The sequence below is a fragment of the Mustela putorius genome, unplaced genomic scaffold, assembly GCF_011764305.1.
Source record: "Mustela putorius furo isolate JIRA1106 unplaced genomic scaffold, ASM1176430v1.1 tig00537335_pilon_pilon_pilon, whole genome shotgun sequence".
Lineage (NCBI taxonomy): Eukaryota > Metazoa > Chordata > Mammalia > Carnivora > Mustelidae > Mustela > Mustela putorius.
Genome location: NW_025422457.1, coordinates 6,575,038 through 6,598,927, shown reverse-complemented (window position 1 = coordinate 6,598,927; position 23,890 = coordinate 6,575,038). Strand labels below are relative to the sequence as shown.

General features: G+C 37.2%; 1 protein-coding gene across 1 annotated transcript; it reads left to right on the top strand.

Annotated features, from left to right (window-relative positions):
- The first annotated feature begins 16,014 nt into the window (after positions 1-16,014).
- On the top strand, positions 16,015-23,439 carry PTGS2 (prostaglandin-endoperoxide synthase 2). Its single transcript, XM_004781556.3, has 10 exons — positions 16,015-16,207; positions 17,041-17,157; positions 17,280-17,423; positions 18,083-18,226; positions 18,854-19,035; positions 19,626-19,709; positions 19,816-20,062; positions 20,357-20,643; positions 21,043-21,190; positions 21,354-23,439. Exons 1-10 carry the CDS (start codon positions 16,156-16,158, stop codon positions 21,761-21,763), a joined length of 1,815 nt encoding a protein of 604 aa, XP_004781613.1. The 5' UTR covers positions 16,015-16,155; the 3' UTR covers positions 21,764-23,439.
- Positions 23,440-23,890: the final 451 nt, after the last annotated feature.

The following is a 23,890-nucleotide window of genomic DNA, read 5'->3' as shown; positions in this document are numbered from 1 at the left end:
CTGATTTTAGGCACTCTTTAAATTTAGCACTTTTCTAATTTCACCTTCACAGTAAATAAATAAATGTCTCAGCATTTCCTATTATATATAAGCTGTACAGTTTTTCTTAATCTATATGCATTTTTATTTATTTTTTAAATGCACTCTTTTATTTTCTAATTTGATTATTTACTTCTAGTGGAGGAATCCTAGGAATTTTTTTAAGCTGAAATAAACATTAGAAAGTGTTTACGATGTGAGGACCCTGGCCCATAGAGATTAAAAACATTCTCAAAGATTTAGCACTACTTTCCTACCAGAGGCTGATAGAGTGTTACATCTCTGACATAAACAGTCAAGGGTTCTCTCCAGTGTGAAACAGTCTTTCAGTTAGATTCCATCTGGCACAAGTTTCCTGACCAGCTAAAAATAAACTGATTTGGTGAGAAGACAAATATTAATCATCTAGTATAAATTAATTTTCAGAGATAACATGGCCAAAGTAATCACCCATTGTGTAGTTTATACCTGGGCTAACTAGGGTGATTTTTCTGGTGAGAATAATAACACAATACTATTATGTTATGATATAAACATTCTGAGAAAAATTAAGAGAAGTGTTCTAGTAGGACTCTATTAAATAAATCCTTACATAAATTCTCGACTTTTTTCCCTCAAAGAGTTTATATTTCTGTTTAAAGAGAATTTTAAAAAATAGATCTCTAAATCTTCCTCTAACCAACTTAGCAGGGCCCAAAGCTTATTATGTAATTAACAACAAGAATGTTATGCCCTTGCCTCTTAGCACATGATAAAGAGCACAGACTTGGGGGTCCCTGGATTTTGGTTCAAATCCCAGTTCTGCCACTTAATGTATTTGTGACTTTAGACGAATAAGATGGTCACTTTGTGCCTCTGTGTCCTTATCTGTAAAATGTGTATGATAATATTACCTATCTCTATGAGTTGTTCTAGAATTTAAATGAGTTAATATGAGGAAGCTTATAAAAGGACCCATTAGACAGTAAGCCTAAGTAAAGGTTAGCTATTATTAGGCAGAGACTTGGCCATGCTCTTGACATTATGCAATAACCAGAGAGGTCACGAATGGTCCTGATCTATCTTCCTTTAATAAAGATTAATTGAACACCTACTTATTTCCATATACTTACTGCCCTTGGGACAAATGTATCCCTCTGTGAGGATAGCCAGTTTTGCGTCTTCCTCACCTCCAACAGATGTGCATGATGTGCATTCTTTTTTCTTAAAAAGATTTTATTTATTTATTTGCCAGAGAGAAATCACAAGTAGGCAGAGAGAGAGGAAGAAGCAGGCTCCCTGCCATGCAGAGAGCCCAATGTGGGACTTGATCCCAGGACGTTGAGATCACAACCCCAGCCGAAGGCAGAGGCTAAACCCACTGAGCCATCCAGGCACCTCCAGATGTGCATTCTTTATCTTTACTCAGCACCCTTGGTTACATGGACTGAATTAATTTTTGAAGCCCTTACAATAAAACTGCTCAGCATCATCTTGATTTCCTTTCTCGCTCATGACTGAATTTGTGAAATAGCAAGCTTGGACTAGATATGTAGTTCCTGAGCAAGGAACAAAGAAAACCCATGACCACTACATTTCTCACTACACAATCTTAAATCCTTTTGATCCTGTTACCCAAAATAATTTTTAGAAGACAGCAATTAAAATATGAAAATAAAAATAAATAATGTCTAATGTGGCCTTAACACCGAAGTTGACTTACTGTGAAGATAACAGGTTAAGCTTCAATTTAAGCTCCCTCACTCATAGAGACTCCTCCCAAGACACAGAGAGAAATCCCGAGTTTGTTCAGCTTGGTTGTGTTCTACTGAAAAAGTATTTAAGGTTAGTCCCTACGCATGATAACTTGATATTCTCAAAAACCTCACCATTCATTACAAAAGAAATTTGGTATATTTTCCCATATTTTATAACAATTCAAGAAGATTTATGTGACATTGCCAATAATGAGACTCATATACACTGGGTATTTAATACAGCAAGAGGAAATTTCCTATAGGAAAGCCTGATGTAATCCTCAAATCAATATTATATGGTATGAATTTCCTGGAATCTCTTCCATGTGAGACTCTAACTGGAAGTATTAGAGTGGGTGCGCCTGCCACATAGTCCCATGAATGCAGAGAGATGCTGAACACTAAGGATGTTAAAACACATGTACAGAGTGCCTCACCCATGGCTTGCACAAAGAGTTAGATAGATTTTATTTGTGATGAACATTAATAACACCTGAATACAATTCACATAAATGCAAAATCACCTAAGATATAGACTGTTGACTCTGTGCTAGGCACTGTTCTAGGTATTTCGTGTGTATTATTGTATTTTTATCCCCACTTACAGAGGAGAAAACTAAAGGACAGAGAAGTTATATATTTTTCAAAGGCCAGAGAGTAGGAAATTAGCAGCACCCAAATTCAGAGGCCACACTCTTAACATATAGGGTCCTGCTGCTAGGTACCTAATTTTATAGAGCTGGAAAAAGAAATATGTAAAAAAAATTTACTAGGTATGTGGCCTTGGTCCTTTCTGAGGCCCAGTATTATCACCAATAGAATGTACTTTAAAATATGCATCTGTTGGAATTATTGTATGAAGATGAAATTATGCTCCATACAATATATATGTTGTATATATATTCAATAAATGGTATCATAGGGGCATCCGTTTGGCTCACTCAGTAGAGCACATGATCTTGGGGTCATTAGTCCAAGCCCCACATCGCACATGGAGCCTACTTAAAAATAAATAAATAAATGAATGAATGAACAAACAAATAAATGAATAGTATAATGAAATTGATAATTACACAAGTGTTCATTAAAGCACTATGATCCTGACTAACTTTTTTGAATTGCTGGAACACAATAAACATTTGATACTGTATATTTTCCTCTATCAACAATTATTGGCGTAGAGAAGAGTGACAGTTCCATGGCAATAATGTTTTAAGTGTCTTCTGTGAAACAATATGAAAGAAGGAATGATGTTTTGTGGCTTAAGTTGATAGCTTTCTACATAGCTTCTTACTATAAAGTTCAAAAACTTTGTATTAAAAATGGTCACCTATAGTACGTTTTAATTGCTCATTTATTCATAACACAGTTCACCAGAGGACAAAGGTGTATTATCATCTGCATAAACATACCCTCTCCGACTAACCTGTAATTCTCAATCACTGCAACTTATTCAAGGTCTTTATATACCTTATTTCAATTTGTAAATATATGCATTTCTTCCTTACTAGTTTACCTTCTGCCTTCCCCTCCATAATATAAGTAGGGCCCTTACTTTTGGTAATAAGTGATAATCAAATAGATGACTAAGTGAACATGTTTCCAAGAATAAATACATAAGAATAAAAGTCATACACAATCTCTTATTTGCCAAACATCTATTGAGTAATTACAAAAAGCCAAAGATTTACAACCACCCTCTTCCCACTGGCATGTTTATTCATAAAAGCCGTCCTTTACTGTCTGATTGATCTGCTTATTCTAAAACCAAGCTCTGAATTTTGACTCAGATAAAAGCTTTATATCTCTTATGCACAGAATACATCTCATAAATATTTCATGAAACTATATACAGAAATCAGAAAGAATAGGTATTGCCTATTATGAAGAAATATAAAACAGATACAAGATTTAACTCAATGTGTTAGGATTACTAGAAGTTAAATTTTGAGAATGGCTAATAAATGGCCTAGTAAATATGAAATGCATCCATTTCATCACTTTACCATTTTCATTCTCCTAAATTATTTTTTACATAACAAAATTGGCAAGGAAGATGGGGGTAGACATCTACTTTAAATAGATTTTTTCCATTTGTTTCTAAAATAGATTACATGCATCACTTATAAGTGAAAACAGCTGATTTACACAGCAAGTTTCTGCTTAAATGCCAAATGAAGAATGCAACTCTTCAAATAATTCCAAAGGGAATCAAGTTAAACCACAAAAAGAAGATTTGTTCTAGACTGTTGAACGTCATTATCAGCCTATGATCATCTCTATAGAAGATAAAATTTTTTATAACAGCCAGCAGCCCAAGGATTGATCTGAATATAGTTCAGAGTATAAAACTGAAAAGATGAAAATGGAACAGTGGAAATGCAAAGGCATGTAAAGTCTCAAAGGCAGGGCACAATAATAACCAGATTGTGTTTGGAGTAAAGGATATCAGAAAGCCTAAATGTATTGGATTTAGATACCTTCTGATAATTCAAAGAAGTCCACATATTTTATTTATCTTCATTACCAATTTATGAGTAGAGGAAGAACTAAAGACTAAAACAAAAATTTGTCCATGGTTGTAAGGCCAGTCTCTAAAATTAAATACTTCTTTCATTAAACTGTATTGAAAATAATGACAGGGTCATTGCTATAAAGATTTACACATTTTAGATCACATCAAATTAGGCTATGAAAATAAGGAATACATGATAAGAAGATGGAAGGAAGAAATGTAAATATACTTAAAAGGATTGTCTTGTATTAAAGATTAGAAGATAGTATTATGAAAAATTATATGTCAAAAAATTGGGCAACCTAGAAGAAATGGATAAATTCCTAGAAGCAGTTAACCTCTCAAAACTGAATCAGGAAGAAATAGAAAATTTGAACAAACCAGTTACCAGCAATGAAATTCAATCAGTATTCAAAAAAACTTCGAACAAAGTCCAGAATTAGATGGCATCACAGGTGAATTCTACCAAACAGTTAAAGAAGAGTTAATACCTACTCTTAAACTATTCCAAAAAATAGAAGAGGAAGGAAATCTTACAGTTTTATTCGATGAGACTATCATCACTCTGATACCCAAACCAAAGACATTACAAAAAAGAGAACTGCAGGCCAATACCTCTGATGAACATAGATACAAAAATCCTCAACAAAATATTAGCAAACTGAATCCAACAATACATAAAAAGAAATCGTTTTCATAACAATCAGGTGGGATTTACTTCTGGGATGCAAGGGTGGTTCAATATTTGCAAATCAACAAGAGAAAGAATAACCATGTGGTTATTTTAATAGATACAGAAAAACAAAGTACAACATCTATTCATGATAAATGTAGACAAAGTAGGTTTAGAGGGAACATACCTTAAAACAATAAAGGTCATTTATGAAAAACCCACCCCTGACATCATTCTCAATGGTGAAAAACTGAGACTATCGGGAATTCATTAAAATATTCTGCAGAGCAAAGGAAAAAAATCAATGAAACAAAATGGCAACCTATGGAATGGGAGAAGATACTTGCAAATGACATACTGATAAATGGTTATTATCTAAAGTATATGAAGAACTTAAAATTAAGTCAACACCCCAAAACCAAACAATCCAACTTAAAAATGGGCAGGAGACATGAACAAACATTTTTCCAAAGAAGACATATAGATGTACCCTTATGTATATTATTACAGCCAGGCACAAGCTTTTAGGATTCCTCTCCAAGCAGAGTCACATAGGACACATTAAGTTCCTCCAGTGGGTTGTGACAGTACTGCTCTCTCAGCACTTCCTCCAAACATTAAGCTATTTTCTGACCTCAGGATCTTGGCTCATGCTGTTTCCTCTGCCCAGAACCCTTTCCTCCCTAATGTTCCTTGGCTGCCTTCTCAAAAGGTCACCTCTTCAGAAAGCTTTTCCTGGACCACCCAGTCTAAAACTGGCCCTCCCCACTGGCACTCCCTCTGCCCATTTACCGTCGTTTTCTTTGTAGCACATACCACCTTGTTTTGCATATTACCTTTCTCTTTATTGTACACTGAAGTTCAAGAAATACTGGTTTGGGACAAGGTTGAAAAGCTCATATGTCTGTGGGGGTCAAGCACTTCATGCAGATGTGTGGATGCCTTTAGAAAAAAAAAAAAAGATAGCCAAGATATGGAAGCAAATGTCCATCAATAGATGAATGGATAAAGAAGGTGTTGTATGTATATATTACTCAGCCACAAAGGAAGAATAAAATCTCTTGCCATATACAACAACAAGGATGGATCTAGAGGGTATAATGCTAAGTGAAATGAGTCAGTATAAGAAAGATAAAAACCACATGATTTCACCCATGAGTGGAATTTAAGACACATAATAGGGGCACCTGAGTGGCTCAGTCAGTTAAGCATTTGCTTTCAGCTCAGGTCATGATTCCAGGTTCCTGGGATCAAGCCCTGTGTCAGACTCCTTGTTCAGTGGGCAGCCTGCTTCTCCCTCTCCCTATACTGCTCCCCCTGCTTGTGTCAAATAAATGAATAAAATCTAAAAAAAAAGTGGGGGGGGACAAAACAAAAAAAAAAAATAGACAAACCGAAAAACAGACTTAACACTAGAGAACAAACCAATGGTTACCAGAAGGGAAGCGGGGGGTGGGGGGGAGTGGGGGGGTGAGGAGGGATGGGTGAAATAGGTGAAGGGGATTTAGAGTACACTTACTGTGATGATCACTGAAGAATGTTGAGAATTGTTTAATAATTGTATACCTGAAAATAATATAACACTGTATGTTACTTATACTGGAATTTTAAAAGTTCCAGTATATATGCATGTATATCCAGTGAGGGGAACCATTTAAGTCCGTTACCATGAAAAATTAGCCTTACAGCCTAAAAAAGATGCAATTGCTCTCACCCCTGAAAAAAAGAAAAAGAATTTCCTATGAGGAAGAATAGAAGAATTTCTATGAAGAAAATTAGGCATTCTTAGTATCCAACAGAACACAGTCTCTGGTTCACACGCTTCTGATGATATTTAATGTTGTTTTAAAGATTTTACTTATTTATCTGACAGAGGGCGGGGTGGGGTGGGGAGCAGGCTCCCTTCTGAGCAGAGAGCCCATGTGGGACTCGATCCCAGCACCCTGAGATCATGACCTGAGCCAATGGCAGAAGCTTAACCCACTGAGTCACCCAGGTGCCCCAATATTTAATTTTTAAATAGATTTTTATTGAATACTTATTTATCATAAAAGTAACATGCATTTGTTTAAAAATATAAAAAAGATTAGCAAAAGATAAAAATTAAAATTACCTTCAGTAGCACTACTAAGAGATAGTTACAAACATTAAGTACTCACTGTCTACTGTATATAACACTATCTCACAGACCTCATCTTTCAAGATCTTATTGACTCCCTGCCTACCAGGCATACTGGCGTTCTTATTGTTCCTTGAACATTCCTAATAGTGACAATTTTCTCTCCTTTACAAATATGTATGTAAAAAATGTAAAAAGACTAACAGCTCTTAGAATATAGTGACAACTCGTATGAACTCTATCAATAGTGTTTATTTATTTTATGACTAAGTTACTAATTTTTCAAACAATTATTTCTTAATTTTACTTGCATTTCTTTGTTCCTTAGTGCAAAATATATTTTCTTAGGATTACTAAGCAATTTTTTTTTAAGATTTTATTTGTTTATTAGACAGGGAAAGAGAGTACAAGTAGGAGGAGCAGCAGGCAGAGGCAGAGGGAGAAGCAGGCTCCCATGGAGCAGAGAGCCTGATGTGGGGCTTGATCCCAGGACCCTGGGATCATGACCTGAGCCGAAGGCAGCCACGTAATCCAATGAGCCATCCAGCTGCCCCATTACTAAGGAATTCTTAGTTGAATTAGTTGATTATGGTTTTTGACCATATTCCTATTGGTATGTTTAGATTTTTTTTTATTTGTGAGTGTTCTCTATTTAAGAAATATTATAATTACCTGACAAATACAATTTCCTTAGCCTAATTTTCCTTTTGATTTTTTTGCTGCAGGCATTTAAAAAAATACATTAAGTATTTAAAATTATTTTATCTAGTTAACAGGTTTTTCATATAACTTTAGTGTTGATCTTCACATATTCTTATTCATTTGTTCAAAAAATACTTTGAGCACAGACCATGAATTGGGTACATGTATTATGGGTTAGGGATACAGCAGTGAACTGAAGAGACAAGGATGATACTCTTATGATGAGTATATTTGAGAGAAGAAGACAATAAGCAACTAAGTAAATTTTAAAAATTAGATTATAAAAAGTACAATGAAGAAAACCAAGAATATATAATGGAGAAAGTAACTGGGGGTACAATATTTGAGCTGATAGCTGAGAATTAAAAAAAGAAACAAAAAAACAAATTCAGGCATAGAAAGAAAAAACACTCTGGGTAAATAACAGCAAATGCAAAGGCCTTTGGGCAACAGAAAGTTAGATGTGGTTAAGACACACAAAACCAGTGTGACTGGATCATAGTGAGGGAGAAAGAGTTTATAGGAGATAATAAAGAGTCTAGATTTTATTTCAAGAGTAATGAGGAGCTGGGAGACTTAACAGATGGGACATGGTGGTTATCATAACTTTTAAAGCTATATGTTTAAAAACAAGGAATAGGGACACCTGGGTGGCTCAGTGGGTTAAAGCCCCTGCTTTCGGCTTGGGTCATGATCCCAGGGTCCTGGGATCAAGCCCCGCTTCCGGCTCTCTGCTCGGCAGGGGGCCTGCTTCCCTTCATCTCTCTCTGCCTGCCTCTCTGCCTACTTGTGATCTCTCTGTGTCAAATAAATAAATAAAATCTTTAAAAAAAAAAACAAGGAATAGTAAAATTGATGTAATTTAATGTATGTTCAGCCCAACTGCATACGGGTAGCTATCAGAACTCCTTTAGCAAGAAATGCATTAGTAGGGCAAACTCTAGGGGAAGTAACAAGAACTCTCTCAATAATGACATCAAGGATGTAGGTTCTTCTTAACCTTCCCTAGTTGTATCGTTGATACATATTGACTTGTACAGGATGGCCAAACGCCAGGTATCACATCGCTAGATGACTCTCCCAGTGTCTGCCATAACCACTGCATTTTAAAAAGAGCCTTAAAAATGTAGATTCCCTTGATTTGGAAATTCCAACTTTAGGAAATGATTGCAAGATGAAATAAAGGTCATCTCATTTTTTTTTTTTTTTAGATTTTATTTACTTATTTGACACAGAGAGATCACAAGTAGGCAGAGAGGCAGGCAGAGAAAAAGAGAGAGGAGGAAGCAGGCTCCCTGCTGAGCAGAGAGCCTGATGTGGGGCTCGATCCAGGACCCTGGGATCATGACCTGAGCCAAAGGCAGAGGCTTCAACCCACTGAGCCACCCAGGCACCCAAGGTCATCTCATTTTTAAAGCTGATTTCACAAAAGATAGATTCACCCATTTATTCAACAAAAGATTTATTAATCACTAGTAGCATGGTTCTATGAGTTTGGGATAGAAGAGTGATAAAAAGCAGGCAAAGACCTGTATTCACAAACTTTACATACTTGGTTGGGGAGAAAGACAGTAAACAAAATATTCAAGTAAAATAGGTAGCACGTGAGATGTTGAGTAATCCTAATAAATAATAACTCTGGGTGGATTGTAAGCCTATTAACTCCAAAGGAGCATATGAAAGGAAAACAACTTTTTGTTGAGGATTGGTTTGGTTTTTAGGATGGTCAAACAAAAAGATCCAGTTGGAAAAGTGGGTTTGGGATTTGGATTCGATTATGAGGTACAACTATACTTTTTGAAGTAAGAAACTGAAGCTCCTGTTGAAGCAATTGGAAAGGAAGCAAACCTCTAAGATGAAAGAATAGATTTTCAACAAAGGGAGAAAGAGGCCTTTTGTGAATGCTATCTCTGGATAGGAAAGGAATGAAGAAGGAACAAATTCTTCAGATATTTGCAAGGGAATCGCTGTCCCTAGGGTAGAGAGAGATCGTAGTTAAGAAATGAGCATCTGACATTATTCATCCTGCAACATTCAACCTTGAAGATGTTTGCCAGTGATAATGAATGATCAGTAAACAAATATGCATTGCTTCCAGCAAAACAGTCTTATGGCTCCTGCGGTAGATGATGTCTCATATCACTAAAAATGAGGTGAAACATCTGTGAGGGAAGTAGAATTAGTATGTTAACAAATAAAAAAGAAAACAGCTAAAATCAAAAGCCCTTATTTATAGGCTGAGGTTTCTTTTATTTTTTTTTTAATTAGTGAACTTTAATTTTTAGTGCAGTTTAAGGTCACAGCAAAATTGAGCAGAAAGCACAAAGTTCCCATATACCCCCTGTCTACACACACACACACACACACACACACACACACAGTCCTCCACTATCAACATCCCCTGCCAGAATAGTACATTTGTTACAGTTGATAAACCTACATGAGACATCCTTATCATCCAAAGCTCATAGTTTACATTAGGGTTCATTTTGGGGTCGAAGGTTTTATGGATTTTGACAAATGTGTAATGAATGACACATATCCACCACTGAAGTACTATATAGAATAGGTGCGCTTCCCTGAAAATCCTCCATGCTCTGCTTATTCACCCCTACCTCTCCCTTAACCCGTGGCAACCACTACTCTTTTACTGTTTCCATAATTTTGCCTATTCCAGAACATCAGATACTTGGAATCATACAGTATGTAACCTTTTCAGATCAACTTCTTTAATGTAACATGCATTTAGGTTTTCTCCATGTCTTCTCATGGTTTGATAACTTACCTCTTTTTAGCAGTGAATAATACTCTATGGTCTGGAAGTACCAGCGAATTACTGAAGGATATCTTAATTACTTCCGAGTTTTGGCAATTATGAATAAAGGTGCCATAAACATCTGCATGTAGTTTTTGGGCAGACTTAAGTTTTTAATTCAATTTGGCAAATGCCAAGGAGTATGATTGCTGGATCATATGGTGAGGATATATTCAGTTTTATAAGAAACTGTCAAACTGTCTTCCAAAGTGGCTGTACCATTATGCATTCCCACCAGCAATGTATGGGAGTTCCTGTGGCTCCAGATTCTTGTCAGCATTTGGTGTTGTCAGGATTCTAGATTTTAGCCATTCTAATACATGTGTATGGGTAATCCCATTGTTGCTTTGATTTGCATTTCTCCGATAGCACATGATGTGGAACATCTTCTCACATATTTATTTGCCATCTGAATATCTTCTTTGGTGAGGAATCTGTTCAGGTCTTTTACCTATATTTTGAACTGGTTGTTTTCTTATTGCTGATTTTTAAGACTCCTCAAGCTCAGAGATTCTTTGCTCAGCCATGTCCAGCCTACTAGTAAGCCCATGAAAGGCATTCTTCATTTCTGTAGCACTGTTTCGTGATGTCTAGCATTTCTTTTGATTCTTTCTTGGAATTTCTTTCTCTCTGCTTATATTGTCTGTTTCTTCATATTATCTACTCCCCCCGCCAAATGAGCAACCTTTGCACGTTCATCTAGTTTGTTTTAATTTGTTACTCCCAACATCTCTATTATATCTGAGTCTGGTTCAGATGCTTGTTCTGTCTCTTCAAACTGTGTTTTTTGCCTTTCAGCATGCCTCATAACTTTTTGTTGAGAGCTGGACACGGTGTAGGGGTGAAAGGAACCCTGGAAAATAGGACCTCAGCAATGTGGTGGTGAAGCCTAAGGTGAGAAGTGTTCCATAGTCCTATGATCAGGGCTCAGTCTTTTAATGAAACTATGCCTTTCATTTGTGAATGTCACAAGTGCTTTTTAGGTCCCCAATCTCAACTCTTAGGTGGGACGGATGGCCTGAGGGCTGGAGTTGAGTAACTGAATGGGAGGAAGGCTGGAGGCAGCTGAAGGTGGGTATTTCCTTTCCCCCAGGTTAGTTTTGCTCTGATACAATCCCAATCATTGAGGCTCTGGCTCTGGTGAAATAGTTTCTCTTGAATGGCCTTATTGAAAAGAACAGAATGCTCTGGAATATATCAAAATGGTTACTTTTCCCCTTTCCCTATCAATCTCTCAAGGGGTTTCAAGTCTGTCTTTCTTTCTCTATTTTTTTTTTCTTTTCTCTTCTGATACTCACTGGTAGAGCTTCAGGAAGTGAAATGCAAAAGCACGAGTCCATTCCCCTGGAGTTTTTAACTCTTGGACTTATCCACATAGTCCCCAGAATTTGTCAGTTACACCTTGAGTTTTCCAATCTTGGTACTGGTTTCCATGGAGGTTTCTGCCAATGAGTTTCTGCTCTGCTAAACTGGGCTTCTCTGTATGGCCTATTTCTTAAATTTTGGGAACAACATTTTATCCTGTTGCTTCACTACTCTAAGAGATGGAAGAAGAGTACTAGCTTTCAGTTTATTTGGGTTTTGATATGTTGTTAGGATGAAGTGGCAATTTCAAGCTCCTTAATGTGATGGAACAGAGACTGGAAGTCCTAGTTCTGATATTTAATTGGTGACTGTGTTCTCACTGTGCCCACTCGTGTTCACCCTGCTCACACTCCCCTGCACTTCCTTAGTCCCTTTTGAGATTTCTTACTCTAACACAAGGACTGTGTTCAATCTACCTTGGCTCGTCTGAGTATTTATTTTATGCAACCATGAAAAATGAAGAAAAAGAAAGCTATCAGGGACTTGAGTTATTTGACAAAAATAAGGGAGACCAACTTTTTTTCTTTAATAAAACTCAAAAATTGATATTATCTGATATTTCTTTGTTGATTTATGTGATAAGAATTTTTTTTCAATTAAAAAAATATGCTTTAGAGCCTTGAAACTTCCATCTTAAACAGCTTCGGGAATGGGTGCACAACCGGAATTTACTACTAAAAGACTAAAATAGAGGATTTTTTAAGTAGCATTTCCGTCCACAGATATAGTCTGTGGCATAACTTTGCTAAAATACCTCTTAAGAATAACCTTGGTGCAGGACGGCAAAATACTTCTAGCCAGCGTACCACGAATGAAAAGACGTGGGGTAATCTCCACTCCCTCTGAATGAATCACTAAACCAACCAAAGTAGAAGGGAGGGAATGGGAAGAGATTCCATGCCTAAGACAGTGGATCAGAGCATTCTTGCATGTCTGAGTGGTGGAACCCTGCTCAACAAGAAGAAATGTCTCTCTCAAAAATTTTAGCTCATTTTGGGTGTGCCTGGATGGTTCAGTCAGTTAAGTGTCTGCCTTTGGCTCAGGTCATGATCCCAGGATCCTGGGATCTAGCCCCCTACACAGCTGGCTCCTTGCTCAGTCCAGAATCTGCTTCTCCCTGTCCCTCTGTCCCCTCCCCTCATGCTCTCTCTCTAATGAATAAATAAAATCTTTTTTAAAATGTTAGCTCATTTGGAATTGGGGGTATATTAAAAGTCTTTATTTTCTATTTTCCTTTAACTCATATCAATGGCTTATCACTTCAATTACCATTTCATTCCTTTTCAGTATATTCATTCAGTCTTCACAACATCATAAAGAAAAATAAGTTGATAGAAATTCAAGCAGCAGAAGGGGGCAGTAAAACTCAACAGAATGCTATAGCAGATTTTTTATATACTTGCTTATTTTTCTTTCATGAGAGCATTTCCCAACACATTTTAGAGACTAATTTAAAAAAAATCTGTACCATAGATATATATATATATATATATCTAAAATATACATAGAAACACTAAATGTATATGAACGTAAGATCTATGATTTTATATAATCAAAACCTTATTTTTTTATGGTGTGATTTATCAAGGCACAATAATCATAGCACTTGTCCATATAAAACAGGTTTAGCCCTTTGGTATGGGACATTTAGTTTGACATTTAATATCCTCTCATAACCAGCATCCCCAAATGTACTTTCCATTCTATTTCATGGTCTCAGACTTGTCAAAACTATTTAATATATCATACCATAATGGTTTTTCCTCAAGTCTATATTTGGACTTCCTTTCTAAACTGTGTCCAACGTTAAAGTCATTTTCTCTTTGCACTCCCTTCTCACTGCATAAGTACATGGAAGTCTCTCTACTCTACCATGTCATTGAAATTACAGGTTCAACCAAGTAGTTTAACCAAATAGTTTTTTTTCATTGAATTTTCACTGTGAAAGAGAGTTCAAGGTCTTTACATTCCATGTAGTGTAAATGCGATTATTCTCTACACACTGTTTTGTCTTCACCTTTAAATTCAGTCTGTCTTTGAACAAGAAATGATACACAGTGAATATACAATTAAGACCTCATAATGTGGATATTGGATGATAATGACTTCAACATAAATTCAGGATTACACTGTAGAATTTGAGTGCAGTACTAGAGTCAGAGTATAGAATCTTATGTGACACCTTAAAAAAGCTCAAATGTGTGGTCCTAAATATCACTTTAAAATTTTAGTAGATACCACCTAACGTCTTTAAAAAATTATGCTCTTAGTTAAAATTCCATGTAAGACTTAGTACAATAAATGGGAGTGTCATAAATTGAACGATTAAATATGACTAGAGGAGAAAGGCTTCTTGGATGAGATGGAATTTTAGTCACTTATGTCTCATGTAAAATCAGATAAATACCTTAACCAAAATGGTAAGGAAAAAGAAATTCAAGTAAGTTTCTTTTCTCTTTTAAGACTTCTACAGATTGAGGGGTGCCTGGGTGGCTAAGTGGGTTAAAACCTCTACCTTCAGCTCAGGTCATGATCCCAGGGTCCTGGGATCAAACCCTGCATTGGGCTCTCTGCTCAGCAGGGAGCCTGCTTCCCTTTCCCTCTCTCTGCCGGCCTCTCTGCCTGCTTGTGATCTCTGTCTGTCAAATAAATAAAATCTTAAAAAAAAAAAAAAAGACTTCTACAGATTGAGACATCTGGTATAGTGTTACCTCAGGTTTTATGCTTCTTTTTTTTTTCCATTAGTGTTAAGAATGTATGGCTTTGAACGTTTTATTCTCCACTTTGATTCTGGTAACTAACTTACTTTCTTGCTTTCTCTTTCTTTTCTTTCATTCCTTCCTTTCTTTTCTTTCTTCCTTTTTCTTTCTATTTCACGCTCACACCACAAAAAGACATTAAATAAAGGCAAAGGATGATAAAAATTCAAAATTGTCAAACTCATCCGTCTTTTCCATCCATTCCACTCAACTCCTCATCAAAACTGTGTTCCAAAAACAAGAATAGAAGATTTGCACTAATAAACCCAGACAACTGAAAAATAAATGCAGTGTTGTACTTTGATACATTGTCACATTCATCATCTTGGACAAGTGGGCAGAAATGACTTAAAGAAACAAACTTTAAAAACCTAGTTTCTTTTTCGTGTATCTCCTGTGAAGGGCCGGTGACCAAAGCAGTGAAAACCCGTGCAGCAGAGATGGAAATGCATTAAAGCTTAAGTTTTGAGTATTAGCATTCCAGCAGATCTGGACCCTTTCCCTTCCCTTGTTACCAGAGCAGCGGAAACGTTATAGTGGTGATTGCTCAAGCTCGGATGGACTGTTTACAGGATAGCTGCTGAGGAGCAAATTGTGGAGAGGAATTTACATTTTACAGTTAATGTAAACTGACGATAGCTCTTATAGTTAATTCGGCCAAATAAAAAGAGTGTAATGTATGTATGCACTCCGTATGCTCTAGGTTATGGGTCGTCACTGAAATCATGACGTTTGAAATACATGACGTATAAAACAGTCTTTTTTGGCCGAGTCTGTCCAGACTGTGACTCCTCGGCCCCCTAAGACCTGGGGATGAGACAATGGGGAGGGCCGCGCAGGGAGATTCCTTGCGCTCGGGGACCTCCGGCCGCTCGGATTCCCGGAGAGGAAACATTATATCCTCGCTCCCGCAGTGGGATCCGCTAAGGCACCGGCTCTCTAAAATTCCGGGTCAAAAGACAGGGAGAAGGGGAATCTGGAGCAAATCGCACTCCGGAGCTGAGGGACTGGGGGAGAAGAACCAGATCGCAGCGGGGCGGGGGTGGGGGAGGCGACTTCGCTTTGCCCCCGCCTTGGGGAAGCCGAGGGCAGCTTCCCAGGTTTCCGATTTTCTCATTTGCGTGGGTAAAAAATCCAGCCTTCACCCGGTCTTACGCAATTATTTAAATAGACGGGGGGGGGGAGAGAGGAGAGCGTTGTGGAGGGGGGTAGAGTTTTAAAGAGGCGGAAAGAAACAGTCATGCCGTCACGTGGGCTTAGTTTTTACGCATAAAAGGAAGGTTCTCGCCGTTAGCTTCCAGTTGTCAAACAACTTGCAGCGAGTGTCAGCATTTCGCCGGTGACTTCGCCCAGCGCCTGCTTCCGCTCTGCAGCCCGGAGCCCAAGTACGGCAACGCCTCCGCCCGCCCGCGCTCCGCCCGCTGCCGCCGCGATGCTTGCCGGCGCCCTGCTTCTCTGCGCCGCCCTGGCGCTCTGCGGTGCAGGTGGGTACCTGGCGCCCCGCAGCGGGGACTCCTTGGCTCGGTAATTGCAGCTAAGATTCCGCTGAGCTCCCCTTCCTCCCGGTACTTTGAACAGTCCGGGAAAGGAGACGATGTTTGACTTGGTAGAGAGTTTGGACCATTAGAGTCCAAAAGAATTGGGTGGACGCCCCAGCTTTGCCACCAGCTCTGATCATCCCGAGCCGGTTACCTTAGCGGTGTGCGCTACTTTTCTCATCTGCTAAATAGGGACAGTGATACTAATTTGCAGATTGTCATCTGATAAGACAGGATCGATCAATAATATATGTGAAATAATAAATGTTTGTGTGGGGTGCCTACTGTTCAGGAATGGGAGCCATTGTTTTAAATACTCTAGTGCTTTCACGACTCAGGAAAGCCCAGCTGTTTTTTGTTAGTTTGTTTTGTTTTGTTTTTTAAGATGAGCAAAATATTTTAACGGTAAGCTGTTTTTACCCCGAAATTTCCCCTAAATTTGATTAATGTATTAGATATGTCCACTTTAGTTACAAAAATGCTACTTCTTTGAGGTCTTCAAAAGCTGATTTAAACATCTAAAAGGTTTCTAAAGGAAAATCTTAGCAACATCACTTCCCTGGTTGAATATTGTTACCCTTATTTAGAATACAAAGTTGGTATTTCCTTTATAAATTATTCGGTGCCACAGGTTAAAAAATTGTTTTCCCATGATTACCTGTATATTTCTTGAATTTATTTACGTAAAGTTGACCCATACTATGTAAAACAATTAAATGTGTATATCAAGATTAAGAAGGTAGAGAATAACTTACTTACTGTCCTTACTTTTATTGTAGTGAATCCTTGCTGTTCCAACCCATGTCAAAACCAAGGTGTATGTATGAGTATAGGATTTGACCAGTATATGTGTGACTGCTCTCGAACAGGATTCTATGGTGAAAACTGTTCAACACGTAAGTGTGCTTTGGGTGCCCTTATTTGGACTGGGGATACATGTAATTATCACTTTACACTCTAGTATCTTAAAATGGGTCCTGCTAATCTTTCTTTTTTCTTTTTTTCCCTCTTTCTGCAGCTGAATTTCTGACAAGAGTAAAATTACTCCTGAAACCCACTCCGAATACAGTGCACTACATACTTACCCACTTCAAGGGAGTCTGGAACATTGTCAATAACATTCCCTTCCTGCGAAATGTAATTATGAGATACGTGTTGACATGTAAGTACAAGTCTCTAAGGTTTTCAGTTTCCTCAAAGAAAATTGTTCTTTATAAAACTTGATTATTGAGCCTAATCCCGAAATCTCTTTTCAACTTTGTCAAAATACCTTTTTAGTTTGCCTTTTGTCTTAATGGCTCAAAATACATCTCAGTCCCATTCAGTTTACAAAATTCTGTCTCACAATCACAATTCTACTTAAATTTTGTATACCTCTTATAAATTCACTGCTCTGCCAATCCATGAAGGAAGTGTGGTCCAGTTTATTCAATGTCGTGGACCACAGGATTGCACCTAGTAAAATAATCTGGTTAATCTGGATTTGGGTCAGCAAGAAAATTATTACTAAAGCATGTGTCTTGCCCAAACTTTCCTTCATAGGCCTCTTAAGTGGTAGGTGAATGATTATTTGAAAAATCAAGATGGCTAGATCATGTTTTATGTAAAAGTATATATACTTCATTAAAGATGCATTTTAGTGAATCATTTTTCCTGATTTTTTTAAGTACAAGTGGCAGTTGGACTTCAGTGTAACTGTTCTACAATGGGTTGTCTTTGTTGAAATTAAAGTCCATCTTTCCTGCCACTTTGTACATTTTACAATTAAAAGGAACATCGATGTGGGCACAAATAAAACAAATTTTTTTCCTTAAATTTCAGCCAGGTCACATTTCATTGAGAGTCCACCAACTTACAATGTGGACTATGGCTATAAAAGCTGGGAAGCCTTTTCTAATCTCTCCTACTATACCAGAGCTCTTCCCCCTGTGGCGGATGACTGTCCAACACCCATGGGTGTGAAAGGTAAGTGTCGGGAGGCAGTCAGAGATGTATTCATTGCAGTAGGGATTGGATTGTTACCTAGAAAATTCAGCCCTGAACTATCATTTATTTGTTAATAAAAGCATATTGTTTGCTCTTTTTTTTTTTTAAAAAAGATTTTATTTATTCATTTGACAAATCACAAGTAGCATAGAGAGGCAAGCAGAGAGAGAGGAGGAAGCAGGCTCCCTGCGGAGCAGAGAGCCCGATGTGGGGCTCGATCCCAGGACCCTGAGATCATGGCCTGAGCCGAAGGCAGAGGCTTTAACCCACTGAGCCACCCAGGCGCCCCATTGTTTGCTCTTTTAAGGATATCTCAGAGATTTTTTTCTTGAAAAGTGTATCTTATCAACTATTCATGAAAGTGAATGGACATTTTGGTTTAATGTCTTTACTGTTTTCAAATTGTTTCATTAAAACCAAATTAATACTAGTTAAATAAAATAGATACAAGGTAAAATTAATTCAGTAAGAATGTGTTTCCCCATATCTTAGAACTTTAATTTATGTTGTAATTCTTTTCTTCTGTAGGTGAGGAAGGCCCCGTAGGAAATAGATACTTCCTTGGATTTGTTAATGAATTCTTATCTTAGCTTTCTCATTTTTCAGGCAAGAAAGAGCTTCCTGATTCTAAAGAGATTGTGGAAAAATTTCTTCTAAGAAGAAAGTTCATTCCTGATCCCCAGGGCACAAATATGATGTTTGCATTTTTTGCCCAGCACTTCACCCATCAATTTTTCAAGACAGATCATAAGCGAGGGCCAGGTTTCACCAAAGGACTGGGCCATGGGGTAAGACAGTTATATAAAGTGAAATTATAGCAAAAATAACTGAGTGCTGTGTGTGTGTATTTTTGCTACACCAAGTTTACCCTCTTCTTAAATGCTCTTAATGGAATTTCCATTTTTGATTCACTGGCTTAGTAAAAAATACGCATGCAGACACACATGCATATAGGCATAATATTTGTAATTTGGCTCTTATATTTTTAGTTTAAAATATTGGCACTGCAAAAAGTGGTGTCTTAAAACATATTTGTACTCTGATTATGATGCTTTAAATATTATGAGAATTTTTGCAGCATTCTTATCCCTTGTAGTTAAGTGACAGTTTCAATTTGCCAGTAAGAATTTTAGATCAGTAATATATTTTCTGATGCTTATTAAAAGAAATATCATATAGCTATAGTGAAGCATATTACATACTTAACACTAAATACCTTTCAACACAAGAGACATAGGTTTGTAGTATCAGTGGATAAACTAAGTATTTTTTGGCTTTGAGAAAAGTGTTTTATCAAATTATTTAATGGTAAATTATATTATAGACACGTTATACAAACTTCAGCAGCAACAAATTAAAGTTTTTCCATCTTTTCTAGGTGGACTTAAACCATGTTTATGGGGAAACTTTGGATAGACAACATAAATTGCGCCTCTTCAAGGATGGAAAAATGAAATACCAGGTTCGTTCTATTTGAATCTTAAGAATTAGTTATGACTCATGACTTACCTGGATTTAGAAACTTCTGCTGACTAAAATTTAACATTTTGGTTGCCATTGTTCTTCAGGTAATTGATGGAGAGGTGTATCCTCCCACAGTCAAAGATACTCAGGTGGAGATGATCTACCCACCCCATGTTCCTGAACACCTGCGGTTTGCTGTGGGCCAGGAAGTCTTTGGGCTGGTGCCTGGTCTGATGATGTATGCCACGATCTGGCTGCGGGAACATAACAGAGTGTGTGATGTGCTGAAACAGGAGCACCCAGAGTGGGATGATGAGCGTCTGTTCCAGACGAGCCGGCTCATATTGATAGGTAAGCAAGAGGAGAAAATCATTTAAATGCAACTCTCCTCCGCAGAGAAAATGAACTTGCTACCTTTGATATGTTTTAACTAATTCTGGGAGAACGTGGTGAAGGTAAAATCACATGCTCTCTATTAAATTCAATCCTTGAGCAGGATTGGTAATATAAATACCTTTTGTGTTGATAGTTTAAGGGACACAATAGAAGTGAGGGAATAGCGGATTCACAAAACTGCATTTCAGTTGCGTGAAAGTTGGTAATCAGAGAATGAATGCTCTAAATGTCTTTATTTTGTGTACATAGGAGAAACCATTAAGATTGTGATTGAAGACTATGTACAGCACTTGAGTGGCTATCACTTCAAGCTGAAGTTTGACCCAGAGCTGCTTTTCAACCAACAATTCCAGTACCAAAACCGTATTGCTGCTGAGTTTAACACGCTCTACCACTGGCATCCCCTTCTGCCTGACACTTTGCAAATAGATGACCAGGAGTACAATTTCCAACAGTTTGTCTACAACAACTCTATACTGCTGGAACATGGGCTTACCCAGTTTGTGGAATCCTTCAGCAGGCAAATTGCTGGCAGGGTAAGCCTTGTTACTGAAAAACAAAACAAAGGACTACTCAGTCACTAGAATTCCCACCATCAAAATTATTTTTCTTAAACTTACTGAAAGAGTAATATTTTGCTAGTCATTTCTCTTGAAAATAGAAGTCTACCATTTTTTTTGAAAAGTCTAAACATGAAAAAAAAAGTCTATAAACTGGTAGTCTCTGGCTATCAAATAGCGATAGGTAGTCACGGTAGTCACGGCTTAAAAATACCTAATCTGTAGATGATAGAGATAAATCTTTGTAACTTGGATAGTTTAGGTCTCAGCTGGGAATGTCAGTCCTGTGTACCCCACCCAGGGAATGAGTGCTTTTAAAGTAGAAATCATCATCAAGATGACTAAAAATGGTGTTATACGATTTATTTTCCGCAGGTTGCGGGTGGTAGGAATGTTCCAGCTGCAGTACAACAAGTAGCAAAGGCCTCAATTGACCAGAGCAGACAGATGAAGTACCAGTCTCTGAATGAGTACCGCAAACGCTTTCGGCTGAAGCCCTACGCGTCTTTCGAGGAACTTACAGGTGAGAGAGAGGTTTTTTATGAAGAATCAAGGGTCAAATGGAAACAACAGAGAAGTTGAAAGGGAATTGAGTCAAGGGTTAAAACTTTTTTTTTTTTTTTTTTTTTTTTTTTTTGGTAAAGCCTTTTACATTGGTTGTATATCTGTCTTTGTCACCTTCATAGGAGAGAAGGAAATGGCTGCAGGGTTAGAGGCCCTTTATGGAGATATCGATGCCATGGAGCTGTATCCAGCCCTCCTGGTAGAAAAGCCTCGTCCAGATGCCATCTTTGGTGAGACCATGGTAGAAATGGGAGCACCATTCTCCTTGAAAGGACTTATGGGTAATCCCATCTGTTCGCCTGACTACTGGAAGCCTAGTACTTTCGGTGGAGAAGTAGGCTTTAAAATCATCAACACTGCCTCCATTCAGTCTCTCATCTGCAACAACGTGAAGGGCTGTCCTTTTACTGCATTCAGTGTTCAAGACCCCCAGCTCACCAAGACAGTCACTATTAATGCAAGCTCTTCACACTCCGGACTAGATGACATCAATCCCACAGTCCTGCTAAAAGAACGGTCCACCGAACTGTAGAAGCCTGTTAATCATATTTATTTATTTATATGGACGATTTCTTTTAACTTAATTATTTAATATTTATGTTAAACTCCTATATTACTTAACATCTTCTGTTAAGGAGAAAGGGGTCATACTTGTGAAATTTTCATGTCACTACTTTAAAGATGTCTTCAGGTTAAAGGGGAAAACAGTTGTCATTGTTTTGTAAGTGAGTTTGACATCCTTTTACTTGAATTTCAGTTTATATTTATAATAAGAACAAAAGCAAAGGTGTTCAGACATTTAAACTCTGTTCCAAGATGGCAAAAAATGCTGCAAGTGTTTTTCCGCACTGTCGGGATTTCTAGTGTATCTTCCAGGAAGCATTAGAAGCAACTACCTGCACACTGTTTCTTTTCTTCTGTTAGCCACCGTGCTGGGAGAAACTCTTCTGATCAGTTTACTTTTTTGTTTTCTTGGTTTTAAAGTTCTGAGTACATCTTTCTTTGTTTGGACTCTTGTACTTTCTTATCTGAACTTGCAGAAGTTTTCAGAAAACCTCAGCTCAGGACTACTAGTAAGTTAGCTCCTCTTAAGAGGAATGAAAAATAAAAAACAAAACAACACACAGCCCTTAAAGGCCTCTACACAGAGGCATTTTATATGAAAGGCAGAGAACTTTATCACTTCAAACTCTGTGAAGCAGAAGAAGCCTACAATGAGACTAATGGCCTTACAAAGAACTGTAGGGAGTTGTTGATGGAAGAAAGTTATATTTCTGTTCTAATGAATGTCCTTTCCTATTTAAAAGCAAAACCAAACAAATCCTGAATAGTTTCTGGGAAGATAATGTTTCTTTTCCACATCTCATTGTCAGCTGACATTTGCTGGTACTGTATACTACTTAATTTATTGAGTATTATTATTTATGTTTTGTTAGGACATTATAAACTAGGTTTAAGCTGAAATCATTTTTTTTTCTTTTGCATTGTGTGAGAATCAGTAGATCTTTGAGATTAACTCTGAATTAATATATAAACTATAAGATAAATTATTAAGATTTTTGAATAAATTTTCAGGAACCTAAGTCTGGTATACTGAAATACAGAAAGTTGAAATTGATATATAGAAGATTTATCTATATACCAGCCCAGAGACCACTGTGTCTCATTAGTCTGGATATACTATAAGACTGACCTCTTACACATTTTTGAAGGACCTATGGATCCTTCATTAATTCATTCAGCTATAACTTATTGAGGGGACATGTGCAGGGCACTATGGGTTTTAATATTTTTTTGATTTTAATATTTTTAAATCAAGCACTGATTACAGATAACATCAGTATTTGTAAAAGAAAAAACACGTCTTTTAGTTAGAAGAAAATGAAATTTCATTAAAGGAAATAACTCAGGGGAATTTTTAAGATTTTATGTTTAAAAAGTTTATAGTTAAGTAAGAAATAGTCAATATTAGAAGGGCTCATATAAAAAGCTTTTGACTTCACTGATTAAAAAAAAAAAACAAAAAACCTTAACATCATCCTGCTGACTGAACCTGGGAATTTGGAATGTAAAATGAAAGGTTTGGTGCCTCAGACAAATGTGTATTTAAATTTACGTATGTAAGTGCCAAAACAAATGCCTGTTTATTTTTATACTATTTAAGAATGGAAAAAATCCCTTCTAAAATAAATTTTGACTGTTTCCATATGTTTTTGTCCTATGATGTATGATTTCTCTAAAGCACTATATGTATACCCTTGTCTTCTATCTGTTCTGGACCTGACTCCATGAATGAAGAAGTTCTTCCTCAGTCAGAGAGGTTTCTTAGAGAAAGAAACCTTTGTTCACTGTGTCCTTTGTTCACTGCAACACTATTGGAAAATGTGTGCTTTGTGCTATAGGAGATAGCAACAAACTTGTTTTCATTGGCTAACCTGGAATAAAGAAAAAAAAAAAAAAAACCCAAGCATACAGAAGGCAAAGAGTAAGATAAAGGGCTAAGGAAGTACAAAATTAACAAGTTCCAAGAACTGGGCAAACCATTGGTACCTGGCTCAAGGGCTTCCATTGTACTCCAAATGCTGATATTTGGGTAATAGCATTATCTACCAGGACCACCTATTTAACATCCTTGTGGCTTTTCTCTTCCTTGGCTTTC